At 45.4% G+C, this 24,586-nt stretch overlaps 2 protein-coding genes and 2 non-coding genes across 6 annotated transcripts in view; 3 read left to right on the forward strand and 1 right to left on the reverse strand.

Annotated features, from left to right (window-relative positions):
- The first annotated feature begins 459 nt into the window (after positions 1-459).
- Positions 460-12,675, forward strand: TSR1 (TSR1 ribosome maturation factor). Its single transcript, XM_050763542.1, has 15 exons — positions 460-619; positions 814-917; positions 1,223-1,442; positions 1,558-1,692; positions 2,056-2,480; positions 3,234-3,393; positions 3,829-3,992; positions 4,589-4,782; positions 5,895-6,057; positions 6,378-6,488; positions 7,780-7,912; positions 11,260-11,376; positions 11,829-11,969; positions 12,080-12,154; positions 12,284-12,675. Exons 1-15 carry the CDS (start codon positions 523-525, stop codon positions 12,460-12,462), a joined length of 2,418 nt encoding a protein of 805 aa, XP_050619499.1. The 5' UTR covers positions 460-522; the 3' UTR covers positions 12,463-12,675.
- The window catches only part of SRR (serine racemase), a 28,207-nt gene continuing 6,107 nt past the window's right edge, over positions 2,487-24,586 (reverse strand). For 2 of the 3 annotated variants that reach the window (XM_050763576.1, XM_050763575.1), the window contains exons 2-8: positions 21,292-21,463; positions 18,088-18,214; positions 17,147-17,250; positions 14,983-15,102; positions 14,773-14,847; positions 13,302-13,511; positions 11,423-12,992 (exon numbers count right to left, since the gene is read on the reverse strand). In XM_050763576.1, coding sequence (XP_050619533.1) covers positions 12,777-12,992; positions 13,302-13,511; positions 14,773-14,847; positions 14,983-15,102; positions 17,147-17,250; positions 18,088-18,214; positions 21,292-21,459 — 1,020 coding nt within the window. In that variant the 5' untranslated portion in view covers positions 21,460-21,463 and the 3' untranslated portion in view covers positions 11,423-12,776. Of the gene's footprint in view, positions 2,749-11,422; positions 12,993-13,301; positions 13,512-14,772; positions 14,848-14,982; positions 15,103-17,146; positions 17,251-18,087; positions 18,215-21,291; positions 21,464-24,586 lie in introns of those variants that run through there. The other variant, XM_050763577.1, reaches the window with a different exon arrangement.
- Positions 6,633-6,725, forward strand: LOC126940054 (small nucleolar RNA SNORD91 family). The gene has a single exon (XR_007720578.1). It is a non-coding gene; the product is annotated as a small nucleolar RNA SNORD91 family (small nucleolar RNA).
- On the forward strand, positions 8,036-8,130 carry LOC126940053 (small nucleolar RNA SNORD91 family). Its single transcript, XR_007720577.1, has one exon. It is a non-coding gene; the product is annotated as a small nucleolar RNA SNORD91 family (small nucleolar RNA).

A 24,586-nucleotide genomic window follows, 5' to 3' on the forward strand; every position in this document is an offset into this window, starting at 1 on the left:
GCGTGAGCTGGTACGGAACCGGGCAAGGTGAGAGAAGTGTCTTCCACGCGATTCCCAAGCCTCGCTAGGGAATTGAGGGAGAAGAAAGGTTGCTCAGAGTGATAAAGAACACGCCATTGCAAATGGAAGAGCAACATGCCCGAATCTAGGTGACAGGAAGGGCTTAGGCCTTTTCGGCACGAATGGAGCCTTCCAGTCAACATGTTTCTATGTGATGCAGCTTTATGGCGCAAAAAAAATGACAATGCAAGGGGCACAAACAGCCCTGCTGGACCAATAGCCCAAGCCTCGAGAGTCTACATCGGGCGCTTTCAAGCCTCCAAACCACACACTGCAGCGTCGGAAAACTTCCCATCGTGGCTTGGCAGAGCGACTAACGCGGCGCGCTCTGGGGTGGCTGGAAAAGACCGTCGCGAGAGGGCGCAGGGAGTCCCGCCCCACTGAGAGCCCGCCCCCTTGGAGGGGACAGGAAGCGTTCGTCCTGGCCCGGAAGCAGTGTTGACTGTACACGCGCGCTGCGGCATGGCGGCTCACCGCCCCGGTCCGCTCAAGCAGCAGAATAAAGCTCATAAAGGCGGGCGGCATCGGGGTCGGGGATCTGCACAGCGGGACGGCAAGGGTAAGAAGATAGCGTAGAAGGAATAAGGGCTATTTGGCCATTATTAACTCTTTTTCCCCATGCCCAGACTGAGCTTTCTGTCTCCCGTCTGGGCTCCACGCGAAAGGCCCTTTCTAAGGTGGGCGGAGAGGAGTCCCTTTTCTTGACCTTGTTATGGGGTCGATCACACCAGCCCCTTCTAATATGCCCTTCAGGCCGTCTAGCACTGAAAACCCTAAGCAAGAAGGTGAGAAAAGAACTCAGCAGAGTCGACCAGAGGCATCGCGCCAGCCAGCTCCGAAAGCAGAAGAAGGAGGCGGTGAGAGGAGCGGGATTTGGGAGAGTACGGCTTCTCTGCTGTTCTAGGTGGCTATTGCCTGGAACTGGAAAATGAGACCGGGTGGGGGTCCAGGGATAGAGCATAGCCCTAGAGCACGTGTCTAGCCTGCAGGTCTAGCATTTTTTGCTTTCGTCAGAATTCCTGTCACCCCGCCGGCATACCTGTGGTCTTCTACCAGAGAGATGCTGGTTGTGGGTAGAGGGGGCATCTGTGGGAGTGGAAATTCAATGCTGGCGTGAAGTACTGAGACGCTGAGATGTTCTCGGCTATCTTTCTATTTTCAGGTTCTGGCAGAGAAGAGACAGCTGGGTGGCAAGGATGGCCCTCCTCATCAGGTACTGGTGGTGCCCTTGCACAGCAGAATTTCCCTGCCAGAGGCCATGCAGCTGCTTCAGGATAGGGACACTGGAACAGTACACTTGAATGAATTGGGAAACACCCAGAGCTTTATGCTGCTATGCCCCCGCTTGAAACATCGGTGGTTTTTCACATCAGCAAGGCCAGGTTAGAGTATACACCAATATTTTCTATTATGTTTGAGTAGTGGTAATTTTTTTTTTTTTTTTAGCATAATATGCTGGTGCCAGCCACCTCTTCTTACTGTGTCTTCTGTCTGCAGGGGATCTGCACACTGTGTTAGACATGGCTAAAGTAGCTGATACCATCCTGTTCCTTCTTGATCCACTAGAAGGCTGGGACAGCACCGGCGATTACTGTCTTTCCTGCCTCTTTGCTCAGGGCCTTCCCACCTATAGTAAGTGAGTTAGCATTTATTGTGCACCTATAATTTGTCAGGCACTATGCCTGGCATTTTATATAGAAGTACAACTGATGGATCATATTCAACTGATGGTGGGATGTATACATATGGATTAAACTTGATCCATTGTTTACAGATTATCACTCAGTGTGTCTTTTTGTTTTTGGCTCTCCTTTGCCCAGAGAAACAAGGATATGAAGTTTGATTTCACTGTGAAATTCCTTCAGGGTAGTTAAGTGTTGGGTTTCCCAGTGATCTCTGGGCTTGCAACTGAGCTATTAGGTTGTTTGTGAACTGCGGAGGGATTTTTATGTAATGAAGCAATAGGTCATGAAGCGTTTTCTCTTTTGCTTACAGCACTAGCTGTCCAGGGGATTTCTGGCCTCCCACTGAAGAAACAAATAGATGCCAGGAAGAAGCTAAGTAAAGCAGTGGAGAAGCGCTTTCCGCATGACAAATTCCTCTTGTTAGACACTCAACAGGAGGCAGGGATGCTGCTTAGGCAGTTGGCTAACCAGAAGCAACAGCATCTTGCGTTTCGAGATCGGCGGGCCTACCTGTTTGCCCATGCTGTTGATTTTGTTCCTAGTGAAGAGAATAACTTGGTGGGCACCTTGAAAATTTCAGGCTATGTTCGAGGGCAGACTGTGAATGTCAATAGGTTGCTGCATATCGTTGGACATGGCGATTTCCAGATGAAACAGATAGATGCCCCTGGGGACCCTTTCCCTTTAAATCCTAGAAGAATTAAACCCCAAAAGGACCCAGACATGGCAATGGAGGTAAGACTGATATTCTTAATTCATGTTCATGTGAAAGTTGGCACAGGAAGGAAACTTAAATTCGGAGAAGGTAGTCTGTTCACTTAGGTGAATGAGGAGACTGCTAGTCTGAAGTAAGGCAATAGTCAGTTATAAATATGTTGATAAATCACATTTATCCAGCACTTTCTGGGTACTCTGCACTGCGACTGGCTCTGAGTTTATAGAACACACTCAAGACGTGGTTGCTTTCCTCAAGGAACTTAATTGGGCTGGAACAAAATGGCGTCTGTGAAATAAAGATTGAGATAGCATATGGTTAAGGTGTGGACCAGCAGTGGAAGTTGAGAAAGTAGACTAGCAAGCTTCACAGAAGAGATCAGACTTGAGCAAGGTGTTGAGAAGGATGAATGTGATTTATGAGTTGAAGAAGGATAAAGGAATATCCTAGAAGATAGAGACAGAATGAACCTAGGCACAGTGGTGGATCAAAGGGTTTATTTGAACCTTGAAAAAAATCAGCTTGATGGCAGTGAGGTATGTAATAAATGGGTAGGAGTGGGAGCAGATTAAGAAAGACCTCAAGAGCCAAGCAGAGACTTAAAATACCCTGGAAATTAGAAAATGGCCATTTGAAAAGTTTTGACAAGTTTTAGCATTCTGTTGCATTCATCTTCTACATGAGGACTGATATTTCTGGGTCTTTCTGGTTACTATATTAGATTTAGGAGATTTTTGGTTCATGGTTGGCTATCACCTGCTTTTGGTTTTCAGATTTGTGCTACGGATACTGTAGATGATATGGAAGAAGGCCTTAAGGTCCTAATGAGGGCAGACCCTGATAGACAGGAATCCTTGCAAGCAGAGGTTATCCCAGATCCAATGGAGGGAGAGCAAACCTGGCCCACTGAGGAGGAGCTGAGTGAGGCAAAGGGTTGGTATTGGTAAACTTGTTTGTAATTCATCTGACCTGGAATTGTGGATTTTCTCTAGCTGTTCCAAGTGAGGGCCCTATAGGATAGAGTGGGATGGGGGTATAGTTGAAAGTCTCTCCTCACCCTCAAATGCTGTATGTTTTCAATAAACAAAATTACACACAGCTTTGTTCCATTTCACAAAATTATTTGTGTTAATGTTTCATCATGAACAGATAAACAACTTTGCATTCATTGCAGGGATTATTTAGCTGTGTAAGTATTGCTAGTTGTGAGGCAGCTGAATTAAATTTGGAAGTAGTCAGTTCTATTTACAGTGTCTGCCAGAATTTCCCATGTTGGCAGCAGTATCTGGTACCTTGCTTAGGTGAGAATAACCAGAGGGATAGGGAAAGGAAGTCTATAATTTACTTAATTTGTTTGGGCTTTTACAGATTTCTTGAAGGAAAGTTCAAAGGTGGTAAAGAAGGTCCCCAAAGGAACATCTAGTTACCAGGCTGAATGGATTTTGGATGGTGGCAGCCAAAGTGGTGGGGAAGGAGATGAATATGAATATGATGATATGGAACATGAGGATTTTATGGAGGAGGAATCTCAGGTAAGGAAATGAAGCCTTAGGCCAATTCTGCATCTAGCTCCAAATGTAAGGCAAAATGCAATTGTGATCTTGAGGGGTGTGTATGGTTAGTTTTTTGTTTGTTTGTTTGTTTGTTTTTGAGATGGCGTCTCACTCTGTCGCCCAGGCTGGAGTGCAGTGGCACGATCTGGGCTCACTGCAAGCTCTGCCTCCCGGGTTCACGCCATTCTCCTGCCTCAGCCTCCTGAGTAGCTGGGACTACAGGTGCCGGCCACCACGCCCGGCTAATTTTTTTGTATTTTTAGTAGAGACGGGGTTTCACCGTGTTAGCCAGGATGGTCTCGATCTCCTGACCTCGTGATCCGCCCGTCTCGTCCTCCCACAGTGCTGGGATTATAGGCATGAGCCACTGCGCCCGGCCGTGTGTGGTTAGTTTCTTAGGAATGACTCTAGTTGCCAGGAATGAGGTTTTTGTTTTTATACTTTAGACTGTATTAGAATTTATGTTGGTTCGGAATAGGGATCTAGTACAATTATTTTACTCTTAGCTTATTGGCCTTTGGGGTAGAGACAGGTGTGGATTTCTTCTGAAATAACTGTAATCCTTTATTCTACAGGATGAGAGTAGTGAAGAAGAAGAGGAGGAATATGAAACTATGACTGTCGGGGAGTCTGTGCATGATGATCTGTATGATGAGAAAGTGGATGAAGAAGCTGAGGCAAAAATGTTGGAGAAATATAAACAAGAAAGACTGGAAGAGATGTTTCCAGATGAAGTGGACACCCCCCGTGATGTGGCTGCTAGAATTCGGTTAGTCAACAAGTTTATCAACAAGTCTAAATTAAATCAATAGGTTTTTAAAAACTTGGCTCAGAGCTGTGTCACTGTGATGCAAAAGAAGAGAAACACATTTTTCCTGCTCCTGAAGAGCTAACGTTTAATATGGGAAGCCAAGACATACATACAGGAAATGGTCATATATAATCAAGTTCTAGACTGTGGTATAGAGTAACGTTACAGGACTTTGATGAAGGAGAAATACTAAGGTTAATTAGCAAATACTTCTTCCCAAAGGAGCCAATACTCAATTGACTTATATAATGTTTGGAGATTTTAGGGGGTTTGGGTAGAATAGCGGAAGTAGAAGAGTGAAGATGTAGATGATTATATCTGTTCTGGGGGTGTGTGACTAAAGCCAGTGAATTAACTTTGGATATTAGGGAGGTAAGGCTATGTATTAGGTCTTTCTCGCATTGCTATAAAGAAGTACCAGAGACTGTGCAATTTATAAAGAAAAGAAGTTTAATTGGGTCATGGTCCTGCAGGATGTACAGGAAGCATGGTGCTGGCATCTGCTCAGCTTCTGGGGCAGCCTTAAACAATCATGGCAGAAGGCAGAGGGGGAACAAGTCTTGTCACACGTCCAGCGCAGGAACCAGAGAGCAAGGCAGGAGGTGCTACACACTTTTAAACAACCAGATCTCATGAGAACTCACTCACTAAGGGGGATGGTGCTAATCCATTCATGAGAAAATCTCCCCCCTAATGCAGTCACCTCCCACCAGGCTCCACCTGCAACACTGGGGATTGTATTTCAGTATGAGATGTGGGCAGGGACACACACCTGAACTATATCAGGCCATTACCAAGCATCTTTTTTGTCAGGTTAAAAAGCTCCCTGACAGGTAACAGGGAGCCACTGTAAATACTTTGTCTTTTGTCAATGGGAAGCTTGGGTTTGGTTCTGATAGAACTCGTTACAAGCTGTTTTGGAGTGTGGTCTTGGTTGAAGCTGTTGGGTTGTTTGGAGAGAGAGTGATTGGAGTTCTTTTCAGCTAGCTCCTTAGCCATTTTAGCAGTGACGAGTCTGTATAGCACCATATAAATCTGACTTAATTTCTTTAAAATCTTCAATATCCTAGATTTCAGAAATACAGAGGGCTTAAGAGCTTCCGGACATCTCCATGGGATCCGAAGGAAAACCTTCCTCAAGATTATGCTCGGATATTTCAGTTTCAGAACTTTACTAATACTAGGAAAAGCATTTTTAAAGAGATTGAAGAAAAAGAGGTTGAAGGAGCTGAGGTATCTATCCTCCTTGTTCATCTTGTATGTTGCTTTCATTTGTCAACATGCTCCCTACTTTATTCCTTCTCTTGGCATGAAAATATGCTGCATTGGGGGATTAGGGGAGCCCCTGAGTCATTGAGTAGAATGATACTGGGAACAAAGAGGTATCAACTATGTTAAATGAAAAAGCGTGATCTGGGTAGTGAAGCATCTTGAAGGGTGAGTGTAGGCTTTAAAAAGGTCATCTGAGAGACTCAGCATATTTGGAGGAAGCTTCCTCATTATTGGGACTTTGAAGGGTAACTCCATGATTGCTTTCTGCTTTCTTATGGCAGGTTGGCTGGTATGTCACACTTCATGTCTCTGAAGTCCCTGTCTCAGTGGTTGAGTGCTTCAGGCAAGGAGCACCCTTGATTGCATTTTCTTTACTACCTCACGAACAGAAGGTAAATTAGTGTCTTGTATGAAAATGGGAGGTTATGAAACTTTGCAGCTGCTTCTGACAGTCTAAAATTTTGTTTATGTATGACTAACATTTTGCTCATTGGGATGCAGAAAGTCTCCCTTTATGATTAGGAATTGGAGAATAATGGAGAAGTCAGTGATGGTTTTATTCATGTTGTCTGAACCTGTCTGAAACATCGGTGATGCAATCTCTGGGTGATTCTGAGACTTCTCTAAGTGTGTTTTTCAGACCAGATTTTGAACAAGGGTTGGCAGCCATTAAAATAAAGGTTTGGCTGGGCGCGGTGGCTCACGCATGTAATCCCAGCACTTAATCACAAGGTCAGGAGATCAGCTACTAAAAATACAAAAAAAAAAAAAAAAATTTTGGGAGGCCAGGAGGTGAGGCAGGAGAATGGCGTGAACCGAGGAGGCGGGAGCTTGCAGTGAGCCGAGATCGCGCCACTGCACTCCAGCCTGGGCAACAGCGTGAGACTCCGTCTCAAAAAAAAAAAAAAAAATAAATAAATAAATAAATAAAGGTTTGGCTGGGCGCGGTGGCTCACGCATGTAATCCCAGCACTTTTTGGGAGGCCAAGGTGGGCGGATCACCTGAGGTCGGGAGTTTGAGACTAGCCTGACCAACATGGAGAAACCCCATCCCTACTAAAAATACAAAATTAGCCAGGCGTGGTGGCATATGCCTGTGATCCCAGCTACTTGGGAGGCTGAGGCAGGAGAATTGCTTGAACCCGGTAGGCGGAGGTTGTGGTGAGCCAAGATTGCGCCATTGCTTTCCAGCCTGGGCAACAAAAGTGAAACTCCATGTCAAAAAAAAAAAAAAAAGTTTGTGCCAAAGTGCAGATCTCTTTTCTTTTGGTGGCCAGTAGTTGTGTATGTTGTGGGGGTATGTGATAGTTCTTTGATGGGTTTTGGTAAGGGCTCAAGAAGAAGGGGCTTGAATGAGTGTGGTTTTGAGATTGTGGTGAGTGAATGCCTTGAAGGCCACTGATTTTTGTGTGGCAGATGTTGAGCTCTTTTCTGTTAGATGCAGGAAGGTAGGTTAGCATTGAAGGGCGCCTGAACGCTCCAATCAGCCTACGTTTGGCTTAAATGCCAGTCATTGGTGGAGGGAAAGGATGAGCCTGTGTTTCAGCATCTGCACTCCCCATTAATTAGCATTGTCAGTTCTTAGAATGAGTCTGAATCTGCTAGTTTGGTTTGCCTTCTTTCAGTTTAGGCAATTGTATTCCTAGGCTATGAAGATTTTTATTTTTCTTACTTGGTCCCCAGATGTCAGTATTGAATATGGTGGTGAGGCGTGACCCTGGCAACACTGAACCCGTGAAAGCCAAAGAAGAGCTCATATTCCACTGTGGATTCAGGCGCTTCCGAGCCTCACCTTTATTCTCTCAGCACACTGCAGGTTAGCAGTGGGGAACCTGGGTTCTTGTCCATCTTGTCTTTTGGGAAACTGACTTGTGGAGGGGTACAGAATATGGTTTCAAAATCTTACATCTCTGGATTAGAGGTATTTTCAGTACTCTGGCTTAAGAGCCAATGATGTTTTTACTCAAAATGTCTGAACCTGTCTGAAGCATCCCAGTGATGCAACCTCTGTGTGATACTGAGGCTTTTTTGCCATGAGTATTTGTTCCAGAGCAGGTTTTGAGTAGAAGTTGGCAGCTCTGTAAAAAGGGTATTAGGGTGGGTGAAGTGGTGCAGTGGCTTACACCCATAATCCCAACACTTGTGGCATTAGAATGGGGAATTGAAGACCAAAAAAGCTAAGGTTTATTCATATATATATATATATATATATTTTTTTTTTTTTTTTAATTTTTTTTGAGACGGAGTCTTGCTCTGTCGCCCAGGCTGGAGTGCAGTGGCGAGATCTGGGCTCACTGCAAGCTCCGCCTCCCGGGTTCACGCCATTCTCCTGCCTCAGCCTCCCGAGTAGCTGGGACCACAGGCGCCCGCCACCACGCCAGCTAAGTTTTTGTATTTTTAGTAGAGACGGGGTTTCACCGTGTTAGCCAGGATGGTCTTGATCTCCTGACCTTGTGATCCACCTGCCTCGGCCTCCCAAAGTGCTGGGATTACAGGCGTGAGCTGCCACCACGCCCGGCCTGGTTATTTTTTATTTTATTTTATTTTATTTTTTGGAGACGAGTCTTACTCCATTGCCCAGGCTGGAGTGCAATGGTATGATCTCGGCTCACTGCAATCTCCGCCTCCTGGGTTCAAGCCGTTCTCCTGCCTCAGCCTCCCAAGTAGAGTAGTTGAGACTACAGGCACGCACGACCATGCCCAGCTAATTTTTGTATTTTTAGTAGAGATGGGGTTTCACCATGTTGGCCAGGCTGGTCTTGAACTCCTGGCCTCAGGTGATGCGCCCACCTCGGTCTCCGAAAGTGCTGGGATTACAGACGTGAGCCAGTGTGCCTGGCCTTTTTTTTTTTTTTTTTTTTTTTTTTTTGAGACGGAGTCTCTCTCACTCTGATGCCCAACTGGAGTGCAATGGTGCCATCCAGGCTCACTGCAACCTCTGCCTTCCAGGTTCAAGCAATTTTCCTGCCTCAGCTTCCCGAGTAGCTGAGATTACAGGCGCCTGCCACCACGCCTGGCTAATTTGTGTATTTTTAGTAGAGACAGGGTTTCACCATGCTGGCCAGGCTGGTCTTGACCTTAGGCGATCCTCCTGCCTTGGCCTCCCAAAGTGCTAGGATTACAGGCGTGAGCCACTGCACCTGGCCAATCATTTTTTTATTGTTTCAAAATGGTTTTGATTTTTTTTTAGGATGAAATAACTATTTTCATATTTTAGACAGTTGGGAAAATAAGGAATAATGTAAAAGTACAATTATCTTAGAGAAAATTCACTTTTATACATTTTCATGTGGATCTCTGTTTTTTTTTTTTTTTTAACAGAATTTGGATTGTAATTGTAAATATGGTATTAAACATTGCATTTATCATTTAATTAATTTTGATCAATTTTCCATAAGATTAATTAGTTTATGAGACTTTTAATGCTTTATTGTCATTTGGATATATTCCAGTGTATGTGATGTACTGATATTTATTTGAGCTTCTACAGGTGAGGACTTAGGCTATTTCTAATGTTTTGCTCTAAATTAGATCTGTGTGCATAAAACTTTATTTACTTCTCTGCTTATTTCATAAAGGCAGATGCTTAGAACTGGAACTAAATCAAAGTCTTAGTTCCAGAGACGGAGGCAGGAGGATCACTTGAGGTCAGGAGTGTGAGACCCCTGTCTCTACAATTTTTTTTTCTTCCCGATACAGAGTCCAGCTCTGTCACCCAGGCTGGAGTGCGGTAGCATGATCTCAGCTCACTACAGCCTCCATCTCCCAGGTTCAAATGATTCTGGCGCCTCAGTCTCCCAAGTAGCTTGGACCACAGGCGTCCGCCACCACGCCCAGCTAATTTTTGTATTTTTAGTAGAGATGGGGTTTCACCACGTTGGCCAGTCTGGTCTCAAACTCTTGACCTCAGGGATCTGCACACGTGCCTTGGCCTCCCAAAGTGCTGGGATTTTTAGGGATGAGCTACCATGCCCGGCCTCTACAAAAAAAATTTCATTTTTGGGGAGATGGAGTTTTGCTCTTGTTGCCCAGGCTGGAGTGCAGTGGCAGGATCTTGGCTCACTGCAACCTCTGCCTACTAGGTTCAAGTGATTCTCCTGTCTCAGCCTCCCAAGCAGCTGGGATTATAGGCGTGTACCAGCATGCCCAGCTAATTTTTGTATTATTAGTAGAGATAGGGTTTCACCATCTTGGCCAGGCTGGTCTGGAACTCCCGACCTCAGGTGATCCGCCTGCATCGGCCTCCCAAAGTGCTGGGATGACAGGCGTGAGCCACTGCACTCTGCCAAAATTTTTAAAAAACTTAGCCAGGTGTGGTGGCATGTGCTTTGCAGCCTCAGCTACTTGGGAGGCTGAGGCGAGAGGGATTGCCTGAGCCAGTGAGCCCAGGAGTTTGAGGCTCCAGTGAGCTGTGTTCACACCACTGCCCTTTAAATATTTTAATGAAAGCTACATTGAAGGTAGAACATCACATACAGTCTAGGCTCCAAGATTCTGACTCCAGATAAAAAAGTTACTGATCGGGCGCCTGCAATTCCAGCTATTCGGGAGCCTGAGGTGGGAGAATCGCTTGAACCTGGGAGGTGGAGGTTGCAGTGAGCAGAGATGGTGCCATTGCACTCCAGCGTGGGCAACTAGAGCAAGACACCATCTCAAAATAATTAAAAAGTTACTGATACAGCCTGGCACTGTGGTTCATGCCTGTAATCCCAGCACTTTGGGAGATTGAGGTGGGCGGATCACAAGGTCAGGAGTTCGAGACCAGCCTGGACAACACGGTGAAACCCCGTCTCTACTAAAAATACAAAAATCAGCCGGGAGTGGTGGCGGGCACCTGTAATCCCAGCTACTCAGGAGGCTGAGGCAGGAGGATGGCTTGTTCCCGGGAGGCGGAGCTTGCATTCAGCTGAGATCACGCCATTGCACTCCAGCCTGGGTGACAAGAACGATACTCAAACTCAAAAAAAAAAAAAAAAAGTTACTGATAGGACTAGACTATCTTTTAGGTGTATTGAGGCAGAGAAAATTTTTGAGAACTGGTGGATTAGAGAAGTAGAAGCTGCCGTAGGTTTAAGAGTTGCACTAATCCAGCTTTTCACAGGCCTCTATTGCCTCTGGTTTCTCAAAATGGTTTTGGTTTTCATATTTTAACCCTTATGGCAGCGGACAAACATAAATTGCAGAGATTCCTGACTGCTGACATGGCCCTGGTGGTGACAGTCTATGCACCAATCACTTTTCCTCCTGCATCTGTGCTGCTTTTCAAGCAGAAAAGCAATGGTAAGTTGAGCCACAGAGATGAACAGACCCTGCAGGCCCTTAATAGGATGAACACTGTTTTCTCTTCTGTATTTAGATTTGGGAGCCAAATGGTATGGAGAAGGTAATGATGGTTTTCAAAATACAGTAAGTCTTCACTTAACGTTGTTTTAAGTGAAACAGTGTATAGCCAGTCTTCAAATAACTGCCTTTTGTTCAACATCCTTTCCTTGTAACAACTGATGAGAAAAAATACGGTTTTGTTATACATCATTTCTCTTCAAGTACAAGTTTTCAAGAACCTATTGACAAGGTTAAGTGTGGACTTAGCAGTTTACCAATCTTAGCCTCAGATTGGGCTAGGGCAGGGATGACAAACCAGGCTCTTACATGGGTCTTTAGATGGACTGGGGCAATAAATGAAGACTTTGGCCTATAAATTCCTAAATAGCTTCTTTGCTTTTGTGCTTTAGGAATGCACAGCCTCATTGCTACAGGCCATCTTATGTCAGTAGATCCAGACAGAATGGTCATCAAGAGAGTCGTTTTGAGCGGTCATCCTTTCAAAATTTTTACTAAGATGGCAGTAGTACGTTACATGTTCTTCAACAGAGGTAGGTATGAAGGAGGAGGATGGGATCTGATTGCCTTTGTGGTATGAAGGTTGGGTTTACATTTTGTGGGTAAATATTTCATCTTGGTGTTTTATGTGTTTGATTCTAAGAGGATGTGCTGTGGTTTAAACCAGTGGAACTGAGAACAAAGTGGGGCCGGAGAGGACATATCAAGGAGCCTTTAGGTAAGGAAACATGGGATTTGGGACCATGTCTACGTTTCTGCAGTGATGCTAAATGACTATTGGGTTGGAAGTCATTGCTTTAAAATTTTCTACTTTTAATTAGACTGACTTGTTCTGTTTTCTTTCTAGGTACCCATGGCCACATGAAATGCAGCTTTGATGGGAAGCTAAAATCTCAAGACACAGTACTGATGAACCTCTATAAACGAGTTTTCCCCAAATGGACTTACGATCCATATGTACCAGAACCAGTACCCTGGGTGAAAAGTGAGAGTTTTTCAGTAGTACCTCAGGAGGGCATGGAGTAATGGATTCAAAGAGATTCCTTCTTACTGGTGCCAGCCAGTAGTCAGGGATGGGAGGCACAAGTTGTGATTGGGCAGTTTATTTTCTATGTCAGCCTGTCAGTCTGCTGCCCCATTTTGCAAGACTTTTTTTTAGCCTTGACAAAATGTCTCAGTTAAGTATGAAAGTTTTTCTACTACTTAGTCCAAAAAAACTATTAAATCTTAATGAAATAACCACTCCATTAAGAATCTGATAACTAAGAGTTGACTGACTAGGAAACAAAATGTCTTCAGTATCTAAAGACACTGAATCCCACCATTTCCTTTTCTGTAAATTAAACAGAAACAGACTGATAAGCTGGCCTTTCAGCCTGCTTCACCCAAGTTATGGAGGAGGTTAAGTCTACATTTCCACCACTAAGCACAATACAAATGTTCTTTACTTCTGAGGAAACAGTTTGAAAATGTTGAGACAGCACAGCAGCCACTCCAACACCAGCTGTAGGTTCAATGAGTAGTTTCATCCTCTCCCACACCAGCTGGGTTGCACGCTGTTGATATGGAAGGGAGTAGGAATTAGTTAAAGGGGAGTCTAGTTGGTTTACTTATAAAGGTCAGATGAGAATATATGTCCAGTTTGAATTTTCTTATCACTGTGTATACATGCTTCCCAAAGCTTTTCTTTAATTCTAACTCTGCTTCTGTCAAGAGGGTTGTCATTAATACATCTAGGGTACCTTCCCATGTCATGAAGTTACCTTGTCAAGTTCCCGTGGGTCACTTGCTACTCCTAACAGAAGGTTCTTCTGCCTAAGAAGTTATACCATGCTTTGTTATTTCTTTTCCTGTTGGAGCCTTACCTTAATTTCATCCTCTGTAACAGTGAAGATATCATCCACAAGGTCCCTGATAATAGGCCAGGTGTTCAAGCCAATGCTGGATTTGACACCATCTGCTATGGTGTCTGGAGGATAAAGATTGGGCATCAGTTCCCCCTTCAGCTTGGACTGGTAGCAATCATCTGCATTCAAGGGTTCAGCAGCATATACTTTCACACTAGGTTTCAGAGCCTGGGAAGAGGAATATTAAGACATCTTACAACAAACCACAACATTGCCTGTATGTCTAAAAGAAAATAGGGGCAGGGTGTGGTGGCTTATGCCTTTAATCCCAACACTTTGGGAGCCCAAGGCAGGTAGATCAGCTGAGGTCAGGAGTTCGAGACCAGCCTGGCCAACATGGTGAAATGCAGTCTCAACTAAAAATACAAAAATTAGCCAGGCATGGTGGTGGGCACCTGTAATCCCAGCTACTTGAGAGGCTGAGGTAGGAGAATCGCTTGAACTCGGGAGGCATAGGTTGCAGTGAGCTGAGATCACACCACTACACTCCAGCCTGGGCAACAGAGCTATACTATCTCAAAAAAAAAAAAAAAAAAGAAAATAGGAACAATAAGTAATACATTTCTGCCCAAGTAAGAGCCTTTCATTTTATGGATATAATGAAAATATTTTCAAGCACTTTATAAATAAATTATATGTCTGATACTAGCCTTCCATTGCCTGGATCGCATCTGATTCTCCTGGTAATTTGAGAAAAGGGTAGCCTCTTGGTATGGATAGTAGCTTGATGACATGGAATTCAGGGAAAAGACTGATGGTGTCACTTATGGTAACTGCTTTTGTGCTGTAAAATTGTCATGGATTAAGAAGAGAGTTGGCCAGGTGCAGTGGCTCACACCTGTAATCCTAGCACTTTGGGAGGCCAGAATAAGGATTGCTTGAGCCCAGGAGTTCAAGACCAACCTGGCCAACATAGCAAGACCCCATCTCTTAAAAAAAATAAAAATACTAAAAATAATAAATAGCCCAGGTGCAGTGGCTCACGCCTGTAATCCCAGCACTTTCGGAGGCCAAGGCAGGCAGATCATGAGGTCAGGAGTTCAAGAACAGCCTTACCAACATGGTGAAACCCCGTCTCTACTGCAAAAAAAATGCAAAAAAATTAGCGGGGTGTGGTGGCGTGTGCCTGTAATCCTAGCTACTCAGGAGGCTGAGAGGAGAATTGCTTGAGCCGGGGAGGTGGAGGTGGAAGTGAGCCAGGATCGTGTCACTGCACTCCAGCCTGGGTGACAGAGCAAAAGTCTGTCTTGAAGAAAAAAAAAATAGTAAATGGAGTAGTGAGGCAGAGACGGCCCTTCATCTCAAGTCCCAAAGGAATAAGGGGAAGGAATGGTAATGTGTGCAGAATTTTGAGCACGTGTATACAAATCATTTATGATGTAAAATAAATCCTCTGCTTGAAGTAGGGAATCTTCCAGAAGTTGCTCACCTTAATTGTAATTGCTATTCCAGCAACCATTCCTCCTCCACCTACAGGTACCACCAGTGCATCCACTAAAGGAACCTTTAGTGAAAAGAATAAAAACTGTAAATGGGCCTATTAGTAAGCAATTTTATATTTAATGTGTACATATAAAATAATTGAATATAGCCCAACAGCTTTACCAGTAGCTAACCAGGAAGAACTCGGCTATTTTACCTGGTTCAGCACTTCCAGGGCAATTGTCCCTTGTCCAGCTATCACTGCAGGCTCCTGGTTGGGATGTACCATGATGCCTTCTGTTTCTTCTATAACTCTTTTTGCAACATTTTCTCTGGACTGAAAGTACATTAATTTAGTTTAATTGATTTGTATTTAATAGAGTCCCCAACAAGTTCCGTTTGGTCATTCAACATTTAATTGACCATCTACTTTTTTCAGACTTTGTTCAGGTACTAGAGATATATATGTTAATAAACAAAATATCTCTTCCCTCAAGGGGGTTATATTATATGGTAGAGATGGGGGAAGTAAATATATGGTATGTCTAAGTGCAATGGAGTAAAATGAAGGAATTTATTTCATATAGGGTAGCCAAGAAGAGCCTCTAGTAAAGTGACATTTTAAAAGATCTGAACAAGTGCTGTGGATGTCTAGAATATTCCAGGGAGGGGGTAACAGTGCAAAGACTACAAAGTAGGAGTGCTTGGCCTTTCTGAGGAACAGCTGTAAAGGTTAGTATGGCTGGCACAGAGAGGGCAAGAGAAGTAATAGAATATGAGGTCAAGGCTGGGTGCAGTGGCTCATGCCTATAATCCCAGCACTCTGGGAGGCCAAGGTGGGCGAATCACTTCAGGTCAGGAGTTCAAGACCACCCTTGCCAACATGGCGAAACCCTGTCTCTACTAAAAATACAAAAATTAGCCAGGTGTGGTGGCGCGTGCCTGTAATCCCAGCTACTCTGGTGGCTGAGGCATGAGAATCTCTTGAACCCAGGAAACAGGCTGCTGTGAGCTGAGATCGAACTACTGCACTCCAGCCTGGGTTGGACAGAGCGAGACCCTGTCTCAATAAAAGAAGATGGGGGCTGGCCGCGGTGGCTTACACCTGTAATCCCAGCACTTTGGGAGGCCAAGGCAGGCGGAACATGAGGTCAGGAGTTCGAGGCCAGCCTGGCCAATATGGTGAAACCCTGTCTCTACTAAAGAATCAAAAATTAGCTGGGTGTGGTGACACACGCCTGTAGACCCAGCTACTCAAGAGGCTGAGGGAGAAGAATTGCTTGAACCCGGGAGGCGGAGGTTGCAGTGAGCAGAGATCGTGCCATTGCACTCCAGCCTGGGTGACAGAGGGAGATTCTGTCTCAAAAGAAAAAAAAAAAAGATGAGGTCAAAAAGATAGGAATGTTTGAGTTCATCCAGGGCTTACATGATTGCAAGAACTCTGGTTTCCACTGTGTATGAGATGGGAAACCAACAGAAAATTTTGACTTGAAAAGAGACGAGTTCTGACTTTGTTAAATGGAGAGCTCTGTTGCTCAAAAAACCCTATAGTGGGGCAAGGGTGGATGCAGTGAGACCAGTTTGGCTACTGAATTGAATATAGGTGAGAATTGATGTTGGTTTGAATCAGGGTGGTTAACGGTAGACCCAGAAGCAGTTGGGTTATGGAAGTATGTTGAAAGCAAACTGAGATTTGGATGTGGAGTATGAGAGGGTTATCAAAGATGATTCCTGGCTGTGTGCAGTGGGTCATGCCTGTGAGCCTAGCATTTTGGGAGGGCAAGGTGGGAGGATTGCTTGAGCCTAGGGGTTTGAGACCAGCCTGGGCAACCGTGAGACCCTGTCTACAAAAAATAAAGGAATTAGGTGTGGTGGCATGCACCTGTAGTCCTAGCTACTCAACAGGCTGAGGCAGGAGGATCCCACAACATAGGAAGACTCCATCTCTAACAACAACAAAAAAAGTTTTCAGAAACAGATGACTCCAACTTTTTTTGTTTGAGTAACTAGAAGAATAAAAATTGCCATTTACTAAGATGAGAAACCCTGGAAGGGAAGAAATATAGGGAAGTAAGATCAGGAGTTTGGTTTTAGATGTAGTTTGAGATGCCTTTTAAGACATCAAGTGGGAAAATTAGGTAGCTGTTGGATATAAAAGACGGCTGTTAAGGGGAGAGAAGTTGGAGTTGTTAGACCATAGGTAATAATTTAAGCAATGAGACTAATGAGATCTTGTGAGTGTAGATAGAGAAAAGGTTGAGCATGTAACAGAAATAAAGAGGAAACCACAAAGGAGGCTGAGAAGGAGCAGCCGGTAAGGTAGAAAGAGCCATTGGTCAAATGAAAGCTGTTAAGGTGGTACCAAACACTGCTCTCCTTACCTCATCACTAGGTTCACAGTATACAATTGACGCTCCGTAGGCTTGTATTGCAAGTTTTTTACAGTCTGGAGCTGTCTGGGGCACCACAATATAAGCAGGAATTCCTGGGAGAGGAAAACATGTTTGGTTACTACAAGTCAGGAGAATGTAGAACAGAAACTTATGTGGTCAGATGTGGTGGCTCACGCCTGTAATCCCAGCACTTTGGGAGGCTGAGGCAGGTGGATCACGAGGTCAGGAGATCAAGACCATCCTGGCTAACACGGTGAAACCCCGTCTGTACTAAAAATACCAAAAAAAAAAAAAAAATGGCCGTGTATGGTGGTGGGCGCCTGTAGTCCCAGATACCTGAGAATGAGGCATGACAATGGTGTGAACCTGGGAGGTGGAGCTTGCAGTGAGCCAAGATCATGCCACTGCACTCCAGCCTGGGCGACAGAGCGAGACTCCTTCTCACAAAAACAACAACAACAACAACAAACAAACATGTTCAGCCAGGTGTGGTGGCTCACGCCTGTAATCCTGGCACTTTGGGAGGCCAAGGCGGGTGGATTGCCTGAGCCCAGGAGTTCGAGACCAGCCTGGACAACATGGTGAAATTAGTATTTTGCATTTGTAAAATAAAAAAAATTAGCCAGGTGTGGTGGTGTGCACCTGTAGTCCCAGCTACTCAGGAGGCTGAGGCAGGAACCCGGGAGGCAGAGGTTCCAGTGAGCTGAGATCACGCCACTGCTTCCCAGCCTGGGTGACAGAGCAAAACTCTTGTTTTCAGGAAAAAAAAAAAAAAAAAATTAAAAGAAACTGATGCTCATATTGCTTGCAATCAGATGGAGATTTCTTTGGAAAATTACTTCCCAAAGCTATCATCACTCTCATGGAAATTAAGGATACTTTTCCCCTCCTTTCTGATGATCTACCCAGTACCTTGAGAAATCAAGTACCTTCCAGTTTGGCAGCATAGGTGAGAGCCTGGCCATGGTTTCCACTGCTGTGAGTAACAACAGCTTTCGGCTTCCCTTCTAAAGCATCAGGAACCAAGCTTCTGACGGCATTAAGAGCACCACGGATCTGAAAAAGAGGGATGGTGAATTCACATATTTGATTAAAACATTGTTTTGAAAAGCAAGGAGCTTTTCTAGATTTTCTATACTTAACATGCACATCCAATCTGTTACCAAATCTTATCGATTTACCTTCTAAATATCTCATGTGCATCTTTATTTTTTTATTTTTTGTTTTTTTGAGATGGAGTCTCTGTTACCCTGGCTGGAGTGCAGTGGCCCGATCTCAGCTCACTGCAACGTCCGCCTCCCCACACCACACCTACCCCCAGGGTCGGGTTCAAGTGATTCTCCTGCCTCAGCCTCCCAAGTAGCTGGGATTATAGGCCCCTGCCACCAAGCCTGGCTAAATTTTTTTTTAAGACCTAGTCTCGCTCTGTTGTCACCCAGGCTGGAGTGCAGTGCTGCAATCTCGGATCACTGCAAGCTCCACTTCCTAGGTTCACACCAATCTCCTGCCTCAGCCTCCTGAGTAGCTGGGACTACAGGTGCCCACCACCATGCCCGGCTAATTTTTTTGAATTTTTAGTAGAGACGGGCTTTCCCTGTGTTACCCAGGATGGTCTCGATCTCCTGACCTCGTGATCCACCTGCCTCAGCCCCACAAAGTGCTGGGATTACATGCGTGAGCCTCTGCGCCCGGCCTTTTTCATTTTTATTTATTTATTTTTGAGATGGAATCTTGCTCTATCGCTCATGCTGGAGTGCAGTGGTGCAATCTCAGCTCACTGCAACCTCTGCCTTCTGGGTTCAAGCGATTCTCCTGCCTCAGCCTCCCAAGCAGCTGGCATTACAGGTCCTGGCACCAAGACCGGCTCATTTTGTATTTTTAGTAGAAAGGGTTTCACCAAGGCTGGGCGCTGTGGCTCATGCCTGTAATCCCAGCACTTTGGGAGGCCAAGGCGGGCGGCTCACGAGGTCAGGAGATCAAGACCATCCTGGCTAACACAGTGAAACCCCATCTCTACCAAAAATACAAAAAGAAATTAGTCAGGCGTGGTGGTGGGCACCTGTAGTCCCAGCTACTCGGGAGGCTGAGGCAGGAGAATGGCGTGAACCTGGAAGGTGGAGCTTGCAGTGAGCTGAGATGGTGCCAGTGCACTCCAGCCTGGGGGACAGAGCGAGACTCCGTCTCCAAACAAAACAAAATGAAAAAGCGTTTCATCATGTTGGTCAGGTTGGTCTCGAACTCCTGACCTCAGATGATCTACCTGCTTCAGCCTCCCGTAGTGCTGGGATTACAGGTGTGAGCCACTGTGCCTGGCATATATTTGTATTTTTTGTAGACAGGGTTTTGCCCTGTGGCCCAGGCTTAGATCTTTTATATTCATAATGTATCCATGTGTAGCAAGTTGGTAACAGTGAATGCTTAAACTTGGGTCATGGCCGGGCGAGGTGGCTCAAGCCTGTAATCCCAGCACTTTGGGAGGCCGAGACGGGCGGATCACGAGGTCAGGAGATCGAGACCATCCTGGCTAACACAGTGAAACCCCGTCTCTACTAAAAATACAAAAACTTAGCCGGGCGAGGTGGCAGGCGCCTGTAGTCCCAGCTACTCGGGAGGCTGAGGCAGGAGAATGGCGTGAACCCGGGAGGCGGAGCTTGCAGTGAGCTGAGATCCGGCCACTGCACTCCAGCCTGGGTGACAGAGCGAGACTCCATCTCAAAAAAAAAAAAAAAAAAGGGCCGGGCGCGGTGGCTCAAGCCTGTAATCCCAGCACTTTGGGAGGCCGAGACGGGCGGATCACGAGGTCAGGAGATCGAGACCATCCTGGTTAATACGGTGAAACCCCGTCTCTACTAAAAAGTACAAAAAACTAGCCGGGCGAGGCGGCGGGCGCCTGTAGTCCCAGCTACTTGGGAGGCTGAGGCAGGAGAATGGCGTGAACCCGGGAGGCGGAGCTTGCAGTGAGCTGAGATCTGGCCACTGCACTCCAGCCTGGGCGACAGAGCGAGACTCCGTCTCAAAAAAATAAAAACAAAAAAACAAACAAACAAACAAAAAAAAAACTTGGGTCATATACAGAGTGATCACACTTTCCAATTTGCCTACAACAGTTTGGGTGTCTCAGTTTAGACATTTCAGGTTGCTTCTTTTAGTCTGAAACATGTCCTAGTTTGGATAATAAATTATGTCTTAGTTTAGATGGTAAGTGATGGTATATATAATAAAATCATGCTTTCCTTAAGGATGGGGATATGTTTTGAGAAATGCATGATTTGGCAATGTCATCATTGTATGTGCATCAGAGTGTACTTTTATACAAACCCAGCTGTTATAGCCTATTGCTCCTAGGCTGCAAACCCTGTGTAGCATGTTACTGTACTGAATACTGCAGGCAGCTATAACACAATGACAAGTATTTCTGTATCTAAACACAGAAACAGTACAGCAAATGTATGGTATTATAACCTTATGGGGCCAAGGACCACCATCATATAGGTGGTCTGTCATTGACTGAAACATTATGTAGCACATGACTGTATTTTATGTATATACTATATATATACACACACATACATATTATATATAAAAATTACTTGGATAGTTATATATATGATCTTAATTATAAGGATTTTGTGACTGTGTAAAGTGGCTTATCAACACTATGATGCTAGGTAAAACAAGAAACAAGTTCTTGGCCGGGCGTGGTGGCTCAAGCCTGTAATCCCAGCACTTTGGGAGGCCGAGGCGGGAGGATCACGAGGTCAGGAGATCGAGACCATCCTGGCTGACACGGTGAAACCCCGTCTGAGAAAAAGGATACAAAAAACTGCTGGGCGAGGTGGCGGGCGCCTGTAGTCCCAGCTACTGGGGAGGCTGAGGCAGGAGAATCCTGAACCCGGGAGGCGGAGCTTGCAGTGAGCTGAGATCCGGCCACTGCACTCCAGCCTCACAGAGCGAGACTCTGTCTCAAAAAAAAAAAAAAAAAAAAAAAGAAACAAGTTATTTTTTTCCCTTTTTTCCAACCGTATAAAGGCATTAATTTACTTCTCTGCCTGTCTCATTGGGTGGTCACAATCAAATTGATATGTGAAGGGGTTTGAAAACAAACATGATACGCTGAGAAAAAGGATTGTTACCTTAAAAGATCCTGTCTTCTGGAAGAGCTCACACTTGAAGAAAAGATTGCGCCCTGTTAGTTGATTCAAAATGGAGCTTGTTAGCACTGGTGTGAGGTGGATAGAATCTCGAATGTTGATATGAGCTTTTTCAACATCAGCAAAGGAGATGCAGTACTGAGCACACATGGTTCTGAAACCCAGGAATAAGAAAGGGGTCAAAGCAAAGTCCGAGACAATATGTTTATTGAAGAGATTTTGAAAATATGTAACAGAATAGACCTGGGGCCTGTGGTATCATGTGGAAACTCTCCATTACTGGAGTGCCAGAATTTCTCTAAAAGAGATTTGACTTGCAAGCTGAACGAAGCTTTTCTGGTGAAGCTTTGAGGGAAGTTAACTGATGATGATTACAGAAGGCTAAAGCCCATTCCCCACCACACCACCCATCTCTTAGCACTGTTGGCACTGCCACTGGTCTCCACCTTCCTTTTTTTTTCCTTTTCTTTGAGACGGAGTCTTGCTCTGTAGTCCAGGCTGGAGTGCAGTGGCATGATCTCGGCTCACTGCAACCTCCGCCTCCCAGGTCCCGGTTCAAGCAATTCTCCTGCCTCAGCCTCCCGAGTAGCTGGGATTATAGGAATGTGCCATTGTGCCCAGCTAATTTTTGTATTTTTAGTAGAGACAGGGTTTCACCATGTTGGCCAGGCTGGTCTTGAATGTCTGACCTCATGATCCACCTGCCTTGGCCTCCCAAAGTGTTGGGATTACAGGCGTGAGCCACTGTGCCCAGCTCCACCTTTCTTTTAATCATTGTTATGAAGCTACTTGAATGAACTGGATTCAATTTTTATATTACTTTTATTTTATAAATTTAATTTTTTAATTTTTAGTAAACATTTAATAAATTGTTTATTGATACAGAAAAAATAGCTAGACTTTTCCATTTAAATAACTATGTTCATTTTCTTTATTTCCCTCTGCATTTGCTTTTTTTGTTTTTTGAGATGAAGTTTCGCTCATGTTGCCCAGGCTGGAGTGCACTGGTGCAATCCTGGCTCACCACAACCTCTGCCTCCTGGGTTCAAGCGATTCTCCTGCCTCAGCCTCCCGAGTAGCTGAGATTACAGGCATGTGCCACCATGCCCAGCTAATTTTGTATTTTTAATAGAGATGGGTTTCTCCATGTTGGTCAGGCTGGTCTCGAACTCCCGACCTCAGGTGATCCACCTGCCTCGGCCTCCCAAAGTGCTGGGATTAGAGGCGTGAGCCACCGCACCCAGCTCCTTCTGCATTCTCAATACACATTACATAATAGTTGAAGCAAGCATTTTGTTTACTCCTACTACATTTGGCTCAGTTTATTTACAATTTTCATTTTTTTTTTTTTTTTTTTTTTTTGGAGACAGAGTCTCGCTCTGTCCCCCAGGCTGGAGTGCAGTGGCGCGATCTCGGCTCACTGCAAGCTCCGCCTCCCGGATTCACACCATTCTCCTGCCTCAGCCTCCCGAGTAGCTGGGACTACAGGCGCCGCCACCTCGCCCGGCTAGTTTTTTGTATTTTTTAGTAGAGACGGGGTTTTACCGTGTTAGCCAGGATGGTCTCGATCTCCTGACCTCGTGATCCGCCCGCCTCAGCCTCCCAAAGTGCTGGGATTACAGGCGTGAGCCACCGCGCCCGGCGCCTCCCGGGTTTAAGCAGTTCTCCTGCCTCAACCTCCGGAGTTGCTGGGACTACAGGCACCCACCACCACACCCAGCTAATTTTTATATTTTTAGTAGAGGCAGGGTTTCACTGTGTTGGCCAGGCTGGTCTCTAACTCCTGACCTCAGGCAATCCACCTGCCTCAGCCTCCCAAAGTGCTGGGATTACAGGCGTGAGCCACCGTGCCCGGCTTTATCCAACTTTTAAAATGACAAAAATACAGTAATTTAGCTGGGTGCAGTGACACATGCTGGTAGTCCCCTCTACTTGGAAGGCTGAAGCAGGAGGCTTGCTTGAGCCCAGGAGTGTGTTATGATCATGCCTAGGAATAGCCACTGTATTGTGGCCTGGGCAACCGTAAGCAAGACCCTGTCTCTTAAGAAATAAAAAATCATAATTTTAAGTTTACATAGCTCAGATGAACATTTGGATTTCCTTTTGTTGTTGGCTGTAAGAACGATGTAATGAATAGCCTTGTTGCAAGATTTTTGTGTACCTCCCTCAGTCCTTAGGGTAGATTTCACCAAATGGTATTTTGTATCAAAAGGCATGCACATTTCTAAGACATCTGATACCCACTGCCAAACTGATCTCCAGAAGGGTCCTATATTACATCAATTTGTACTCCCAACAACAATTTTAATGGAATGCTTATTTTCCTTCATTCTTTCTATATCATTTTTATGCCACTTTAATTATGTCTAGTAGTTGTTTTATTTTTGAGACGGAACCTCGCCCTGTCGCCCAGGCTGGAGTGCAGTGGTGGGATCTTGGCTCACTGCAACCTCTGCCTCCCAAGTTCAAGTGATTCTCCTGCCTCAGCCTCCCAAGTAGCTGGGACTACAGGTGCCTGCCACCATACCCGGCTAATTTTTTGTATTTTTAGTAGATACGGGGTTTCACCGTGTTAGCCAGGATTGTCTCCATCTCCTGACTTCGTGATCCGCCCGCCTCAGCCTCCCAAAGTGCTGAGATTACAGGCGTGAGCCACTGCGCCTGGCAATGTCTAGTAGTTTTAATTTACATTAATTACTAGTGATCAAACTTTTTTTTTTTTTTTTTTTTTTTTTTGAGACGGAGTCTCGCTCTGTCACCCAGGCTGGAGTGCAGTGGCCGGATCTCAGCTCACTGCAAGCTCCGCCTCCCGGGTTCCCGCCATTCTCCTGCCCCAGCCTCCCGGGTAGCTGGGACTACAGGCGCACGCCACCTCGCCCGGCTAGTTTTTTGTCTTTTTTGGTAGAGACGGGGTTTCACCGTGTTAGCCAGGCTGGTCTTGATCTCTTGACCTCGTGATCCGCCCGTCTCGGCCTCCCAAAGTGCTGGGATTACAGGCTTGAGCCACCGCACCCGGCCTTTTTTTTTTTTTTTTTTTGAGACAGAGTCTCGCTCTGTCGCCCAGGCTGGAGTGCAGTGGCCGGATCTCAGCTCACTGCAAGCTCCGCCTCCCGGGTTCACGCCATTCTCCTGCCTCAGCCTCCCCAGTAGCTGGGACTACAGGTGCCGGCCACCTCACCCGGCTAGTTTTTTTTGTTTGTATTTTAGTAGAGACGGGGTTTCGCCGTGTTCCAGGATGGTCTCGATCTCCTGACCTCGTGATCCGCCCATCTCGGCC

Source organism: Macaca thibetana, chromosome 16 (genome assembly GCF_024542745.1).
Source record: "Macaca thibetana thibetana isolate TM-01 chromosome 16, ASM2454274v1, whole genome shotgun sequence".
Taxonomy (NCBI): domain Eukaryota; kingdom Metazoa; phylum Chordata; class Mammalia; order Primates; family Cercopithecidae; genus Macaca; species Macaca thibetana.

What these genes read in the sequence shown, in the direction of transcription:
- TSR1 (XM_050763542.1), top strand. Translation starts at nt 523, where the DNA reads ATGGCGGCTCACCGCCCCGGTCCGCTCAAGCAGCAGAATAAAGCTCAT. An exon ending in GGAGCTGAGTGAGGCAAAGG is followed by an intron (nt 3,394 to 3,828) that starts GTTGGTATTGGT and finishes GGGCTTTTACAG; the next exon opens with ATTTCTTGAAGGAAAGTTCA. An exon ending in TTACATGTTCTTCAACAGAG is followed by an intron (nt 11,970 to 12,079) that starts GTAGGTATGAAG and finishes TTTGATTCTAAG; the next exon opens with AGGATGTGCTGTGGTTTAAA.